This window comes from Penaeus chinensis, chromosome 34, assembly GCF_019202785.1.
Source record: "Penaeus chinensis breed Huanghai No. 1 chromosome 34, ASM1920278v2, whole genome shotgun sequence".
Lineage (NCBI taxonomy): Eukaryota > Metazoa > Arthropoda > Malacostraca > Decapoda > Penaeidae > Penaeus > Penaeus chinensis.
In genome coordinates this window covers 20,831,154-20,838,653 of record NC_061852.1, presented here as the reverse complement: position 1 = coordinate 20,838,653, position 7,500 = coordinate 20,831,154, and the positions used below count along the sequence as shown (strand labels likewise).

Genomic DNA, 7,500 nt, shown 5'->3' with positions numbered 1-7,500 from the left:
ATATGCAAGTTCACATTAAATAAATTAAATTGAAAACAGCAGCCAAGAAAATGGAAACTGAATCAAAATTATTGAAGAGAGGCCAATAAAGAACAACAGACAAGACAGCAAAATGAGGTAATGAAAGCAAAATGTGTTAGGCATTAAACCTTTATGGAAAATTCAAATGGAACTCAAATACAACTTCATAAAACTGTCGCTTTTGTAACATTAATTTCACAAAATAATTCCTATGCATCACAAAGCTGTAATAGGACTTATTTTACTGACAGAAAATTATATATACACACATGTCTGCATATATATATATATATATATATATATATATATATATATATATATATAGTATATCTAATTCTTAGAAAATAACAAACTTTCACAAAGAAGCCTATCAACAAAGGCCAAGGGATATCGGTTAATATTCCAAAAGAAACAAATCTTTATCCACTTGCAAAGGAAAGTTCCTATTTCAGGAATTTTCCCTCAAGATACAAAATATAAACAAAATACAACTTATTTTTCCAAAATGATTAAATATGAGAAATAAACAAAAGAAAAAAGAGGGAAGATAGGGTATGCATCAAAATTAATAGAATTTGATTTAAAGCCATCTAGTCATAAAAAAAGATGAACTTCTCTAAAACTATACACATACATACTATATATCTACACTCACACCTGGTATCTTTACTGAACTTCAAAAGCACTACCACTGGATCTGGAAAAACTTACCGCTAATTGTTTTGGGAGGTTATCGGCAACTCTGTCCAATAAAGTCCGTGTAGGCTTGTCTCCACAGAGCACTACCAGCTGCACACTTGTATCACCCCGGAGTAGCAGACCTTTAGCCAGAATACCTACTCTCATTACACCCTTCAGCATACGGGGTGGGCCATCCTCTTTCTTCTCCCTGTATTTGTTAGATCACTTGGTGAATTCTCTTGCAATACTATTAAGTATATCAGTGTTATTTTATACATGAAATATGTGGAGCAACAAATACTAAGAGAGTAAGTAAATATGGAAATAGGAACTGCCAGCTGTGTCAAGATATATCCTCAACAAGACTTACCCATCTTTCTTGTCTTCTCCTTCCTTAGCTTCTTCCTCCTTTTCCTTCTCTTTCTTTATCTTTGGCTTAACCTGCTGCTCTTTTGGCGCATCAACCTCTGCTAGGTAATCAGACACCATTTTCAAAGCCTTTTCTGTATTTGATACTATCTTCTGAATAGCTCCTAGTTCCTCTTCCTTGGGGTATATATCTGCATGCTTGGCCAACACATGCCTGTCATCACTTGAGTCAGGTCTACGCATTGGCTATAGGGGCAGAGGACAAATTATTCCTTAGATTAGAAAGGTTCCAAACTCTCACTTATAATCAATATTTGATTCAACTCTTACTCATTACAATCACAACAATCTAATGAGTGTCCTCACCATCATGGGAGGCATCCCAGGCATGAAGGGAGGTCTGGGCATGCCAGGGGGCATCATTGGTGGTGGGCCAGGGGGGCCACGGGGATACCTGCGGCACCAGTCCAGGTATTCACACTCCTCTTCATATCTCCTCCTCTCCTCCCAGTACCATCTCTCCTCTTCTTCCAGTAGTCTCTCTTCCTCACGCCGCCTCCACATCTCCTCGCGCAGCTGGTGTGAACCAGGCTATTTACAAGCAACGCTTACACTTAACTTAACAAAGCACAGTATCATGCTCACAAAGAGAATAGAGAAAAATAACAAAGAAAATAATAATAATAATAAAAATAAAAATAATAATAAAAAATAATAAAAAAAAAAAAAAAAAAAAAAAATAATAATAAAAAATGCAGGATGCCCAGTGAGAAATTTTTTGCTTCAGAGTTTAACAAAAGAGACAGCAATACTGCCAAAACAGGAACGTGAAACATGATACACTTCATGCAACATTGAGAATAGCCTTTTAACTTTTGAGAAAACTGTCTTCCTAAAGAATGAAACAAGAACAATTTTCCTACTCATGCTCCCCTAAAAAAAAAAAAAAAAAAAAAAAAAAAAAAGAGCATCCACATTACAAAATACAACTCAGCCAGCTACAAGATAACAGAAGCAATGATGAAAAATATTTACAACTTAAAATTTCAATAAAAATGACAAAAAATACTAATTACCTACAATAAAAATGCTTGTGCTCTCCTAGGATAACATCCCAAAACTACATCATAAAAATGTTTAAAATATAATATAAAAATATTTCATGCTATGTATTCACTAACTACAAAGGCAATGCAGGAACATTAGCAACTGTTCAATGACTTCAAAAGGCTTTTAGAGTTGAACAAATCAATACAAATCTTACTGATATATACTTGAATTACAAATTACTTTTATAATAGCCCATTCAAAAGATTTAGAGGATTCGAGAGAAAACTTCAGAAGTGCATTAACAGACAAGGAGAATTAATATCTGCAATCAAGTAGACAATAGGAAATTGACTCCTTAATTAAAACTATTCATTAAATGACCAAGAGAATTTGCTCACCTGCTGTCGCCGAAGTTTCTCCTCTTGTAGTTTGCGTTGACGTAATGATGGTTTTACCTCTACAACTAGCTCAGGATTAACCTTCTTCTTGTACTGCAATCTGTGTCGGCGACCTTTCATGTGCATCTCTTTGGCGTTAGGGTCATTAAATCGGCATTCACATAGCTTACAGTTAAAGCTGATCACTTTACCTGCAAACGACACATGCACTCTTAAAGTTTCTGGAAAGATGATTTGACACTAACTCTAAATAAACATCACTCATTTTTTTTATATTATTTTTGTATTGTCTTACCTTCCTCATTCTTTATTTCTTCAATATATTCCTGACCAACAGGTTCTACATCCTTCTCCTTCAGATCAAGTAAATCATCCTTGAGATCATCCTTCTTCCCATCTGCAGTTGTGAGAACACCAGTGGTAGATGCAGTGCCACCGCTAGTAGTTGTTTTAGCACCTACTGTTGAGCCAGCTGTGGTGGTTGAGGTTTTTGTGGTACCTCCAACCACAACTGGATCAGTTGAGGGAATTGGTTTTCCCAACTTCTGGTGCAATTTCACAACCTAGAATGCAAATCACAAACAAGTAATAATAATCCTACTTTCACAAACACTAACACTGTTGTGTAAATCCTGTCAATACAATCACTCTTGAAGTGTTCTCTTACCTTCTGATGCTTAGCACCACGAATATGAGCAGCATAGGCATCAGCCCCTGTGCAAGTGACATCACAAAGTTCGCAGCGGAGGGATGCCCCGTGGCGTGAGGGTGTTGGCCCTGCCTTGGCTGCCGCTTCCTTTTTCTTGTGCTTTTGACCTTCTAAGTGCTCCCTGTAGGTCTGAGGCCCAGCACAACTTATTTTACAAACATCACAGTAATGCAGTTGCTGAGGTTTTGGGGGTGCCTTGGGTTTCTGGGTCTTGCCCTGAACTGTACTGGCCTTCTTGAAAGTTTGCCAAGTGTTGGCAGCTGGCTTAACAGCAGCAGCTGCAGCAGCAGGCTGTGTAGTCTGCTGCATGTATAGTGTGGCAGCTGAAATAATGTTAAGGACATTAAATATTACAGTAAGTATACTATGTTTTCAAACCTAACAGTACAAGCATTGGAAGCATCAACTACTTATTTTACTTTCTCATGTCTGTGTATATCATGTGTCTATATATCAAAATGACAAAAACACTAGACAAGAGAAATAAATTATTATCAGTTCTTGAGAAAAGAATCTACTTTATGTATTTTATATGATAAAATTAACTACAGTGGTAACTTGTTATAAGTCTAAATTCTATGCTTTTGTCTCAGGTCACATAAAATTGCCTTGTGCAGTTATGGTACATGCTGAGAGTTATGAGAGCATTAGCTGGAAAGGGACTGTACTGTACTGCCAGAAGAAAAATGCACTTTAACTAGTCATATTAGCAAAGGCAATCATTCTCCACAGAAAAACTTGTATAAAAACAAATCCTTCTGACCAAACTGCAATCATTCTAAAATAAGCTTGAGCTATGCCTTTGTTATGTACTGTGTAGTATTACTATCTGTATCATATATCCTGGATCCTTATGAAGTGCAACTTCTCTCATGAAGAGAGGTGCACTATATATATATATATATATATATATATATATATATATATATATATATATATATTTATATATATATAAGGATTAATCCTTAGCAAAGATGCTACAGCATTCTACCTTAGCATATAAATTCAGCATTTTGAACACAATTTTAACTATCTCCTAATCATTTAGATTGCCAAAATATATTTGCCTTTCCTGGAAATACAATAGAACTAAGTAGTGACACAATGTGATGTTTGGGGAAATAGCATGAAAGATGTAAGCTTTCACAATGGGTATAGAAGGAGAGTTTAAAGGGCCATAGGGCACACAGCAATGGTTCTGCACACACACATCTTCATCTTAATATGGCCTTTATAAATAAAGATAATAGTACCATCTGCATGTAATTTGTTTATCTTATTATTATTTTTTTTTTTTTTTTTTTTTTAAATACTGGTAAGGAAAATGTATGAGTACATACCAAAGGAGAATCAAGGTTCCCATAAGATAGATACAGACAGATTAAACTTACAGCAGCAGAGAGCTCAAAGTAGAAGAGGATGTACAAAGGAGTGTGTTCTTGGTGGCAGAGGCTGTTGTGATAGAAGAGATTTCAAGGTGGCAAGGGGGGGGGGGGGGAGGAAAAAAAAAAAAAAAAAAAAAAAAAGCTATTGTTTGATGAAAGGCAGTGTGTAGTGCTTAAAAGGTTGAATGGGGTGGGGAAAGGTGAAAGAAAAAGAAATCAGAAAAGTTTGTTATCAAATGCAGAATGAGGTCTTAAAGCCTATGACTGTCACTATACTAAGGGTGGGGATGGTTAATTCTATGTCATGTATAAAAACAAACAAAAAACAAAAAACATTAAAAAAAAAAAAAAAAAAAAAAAAAAAAAAAAAAAAGTGCAAGGAAGCCTCGGAATTTAACAGATTTTGTGAATACATTGACTGGGGTATGAGCATTTCTACTCATAATGCCCTTTTCCACATTTGCTGCTCTGACCTACTATTTGTATTGATGGATGACTCACTTCTCCATTTCTTTTTATTCTATGATAAAAAAAAGGGGGGGAAGTAAAAAAAAAAAAAGAAAAAAAAAAAAAAAAAAAAAAAAAAGAAAAAATGATAAATGATACATAATGAAAGATTATATACTCTTCTTCCCTAGCATATATCACCAAAAGTACAAGTTCTCTCTTTTCTGATTTCGTATCTAACCCTCATAAACCTAAAGCATAACAACCACACGATACCCACTCATAAATAAATAGGATTGAAAATGCCTGATCAAAGTCCTCCTCAAGGTTCCAATGGGCATAAAACTAGCCACGGCAAGTTATTGTACAAACTTTCCAACCTTGAATGACACAAAATAAGAAAAATTATATTATGCAATGATCTCTGTGAACCTATCTTTACATCTAACGAGTAGTAGATACTAAATGAAAAATCTAGTACCTTCGTAAGACCCTCGGGTACGTAGGTCATGGCCATCCGGTACGTAGGTCATTGCGACGACGAAGCGAGGCCCAGGACATCTGCTGTTTACTATTTGAACCAAGGATCGAGGCGTCTTGTCAGAGGTGTAATAATTCCATCAAGTACACTAAAATCCATTGAGTAATTCTAATACATTTTTTTTTTTTTTTTTTTTTAAATAGGAGAGAGAATGAAAGGGAACTACATACACCCTGCTTTTTAATGAACCCTCTTTTTAAAAACAAGCTACAATAAAAAAAAAAAAAAAAAAAAAAAAAAAAAATATATATATATAATTTCTAGGGCAACAAACTGGAATACTTTTATTCTGTTTAATTCACGACGATTGACGAGACTCTCTCTGACTCACTCACTCACTCACTCTCTCTTTGGGCTTCAGATTTCAAAGTGATTCCACCACGCCTGACCTCAACTTAGGACTGATGATCAAGTTATCAACGACGCAACTTATACTACTACAACACTTTTGGGCACTTAAGTTCCCTATTGACATGCATTATACACTTTGCTTTTAGTCTTGAGAGAAAATAATAATAATAATAATAATGATAATAACAATAACAAAATAAATAAATTATAATAGTAATATCTTTCTGGAACTGAGCAAATAATTCCGAGGACTCCTGAAAATGTACTTCAGTGGTGTCTAAGAAGCTGGGAATAAGGTAAACGGACTCACGCCAGAGAACTGGGGGGAAGGGGGGGGGGGGGGGTTACACTGGTAATAAACTAAAAGAAATACAAAGCTTTGTTACAAAGAGAAAGATGGAGGAGTGAAATAGATATATATAAAGGGGGGGGAGGGGGGGGGGAGTGAGAGACATGTGGTGTGTCTAGAATTGCAAATTATGGGAGAGGAATAACAAATATAAGCTAAAAATACTAATGCAACTATCATGAATCCCACAAAGTCAAATGAAACAAAAATTAAATATGAAAATATACAATTAGAGAAAGATAGAATAACCGAAAATAATGTTCAAGTAAAGTGCACGCGCACAAAAATTCAACTAAAATAATCAAGAAAATTGTTATTTGCAAATAGAAAGGCAAAAGGGTTCTTGATGCAACACTACAAGGGTTAACATAAAACTGGAAAAATGTACTTTGAAAAAGTCAGGATTCCTTTAGAAGTGTCTCAGGTTAGAACAAAGGCAAGAAGAGTTAGTTCTCCAGTGATGGGATTTGGGAATGAACATAATTACAAAAAATAAAAAAGAATAAATACTTCCAAACATTTATGTAGTCTCAGTGAGGGATAGAAAAAAAAAAAAAAAAAAAAAAAAAAAAAAAAAAAAGTTATTAGCAAAAATAAACTTAAAAAGTGTCCATATAAAAGCATTCTATACAAATACAGTTGGTATGTGCAAGCACACATGTATGTGTTTGTGTGTCTGTGCCAGTACATGCATATATATTTTAATTATATAAATGTGTAAATATATATCAAAACGAGTATCATATCTTTATATTACCAAATATATAAACTAAAAGTAACAGCCAGCACAATGCTTTTCTTCTTCAAAATTAATACCAAGTAGGTCATATCCCAAAATACATTATAAAAGGTAATGTAAATTATGAGCAGTGGCACTCATATTTGAGGATTCCATTTCTTAAAAATTATCATTCATTGTTTTACGGTCTTTCTTGTCTTCTGACTTCAGCATATTAAATAGAACATTTCTCATACAAGGGTGTTTTGATGCATATTTAACCCATTAGTGCTGGGTAACTCCACTATCCATTGTAGTTTTTTTTTGTTTACACATCAATAGTTCCACAAGTTTTTAGGCACCAAGCAGTTAACTAATAGGCCTACCTGACCAACTCATACCCCCACATTCCTTGATTTTTTTTTCTAATGCCATAATTAGCATAACTACAATTATTATTAATGTTGAGTTTACCGTCATA

At 34.5% G+C, this 7,500-nt stretch overlaps 1 protein-coding gene across 11 annotated transcripts in view; it reads right to left on the bottom strand.

Annotated features, from left to right (window-relative positions):
• The window catches only part of LOC125043785 (zinc finger RNA-binding protein-like), a 31,814-nt gene that overhangs the window by 10,459 nt on the left and 13,855 nt on the right, over positions 1–7,500 (bottom strand). For 5 of the 11 annotated variants that reach the window (XM_047640068.1, XM_047640070.1, XM_047640069.1 and 2 more), the window contains exons 4-10: positions 5,542–5,631; positions 3,187–3,551; positions 2,815–3,082; positions 2,520–2,710; positions 1,438–1,662; positions 1,073–1,317; positions 733–910 (exon numbers count right to left, since the gene is read on the bottom strand). In XM_047640068.1, the coding sequence (XP_047496024.1) occupies positions 733–910; positions 1,073–1,317; positions 1,438–1,662; positions 2,520–2,710; positions 2,815–3,082; positions 3,187–3,551; positions 5,542–5,631 (1,562 nt within the window). The remainder of the gene's footprint in view (positions 1–732; positions 911–1,072; positions 1,318–1,437; positions 1,663–2,519; positions 2,711–2,814; positions 3,083–3,186; positions 3,552–5,541; positions 5,632–7,500) is intronic. The other 6 variants (XM_047640071.1, XM_047640074.1, XM_047640076.1 and 3 more) reach the window with 3 other exon arrangements.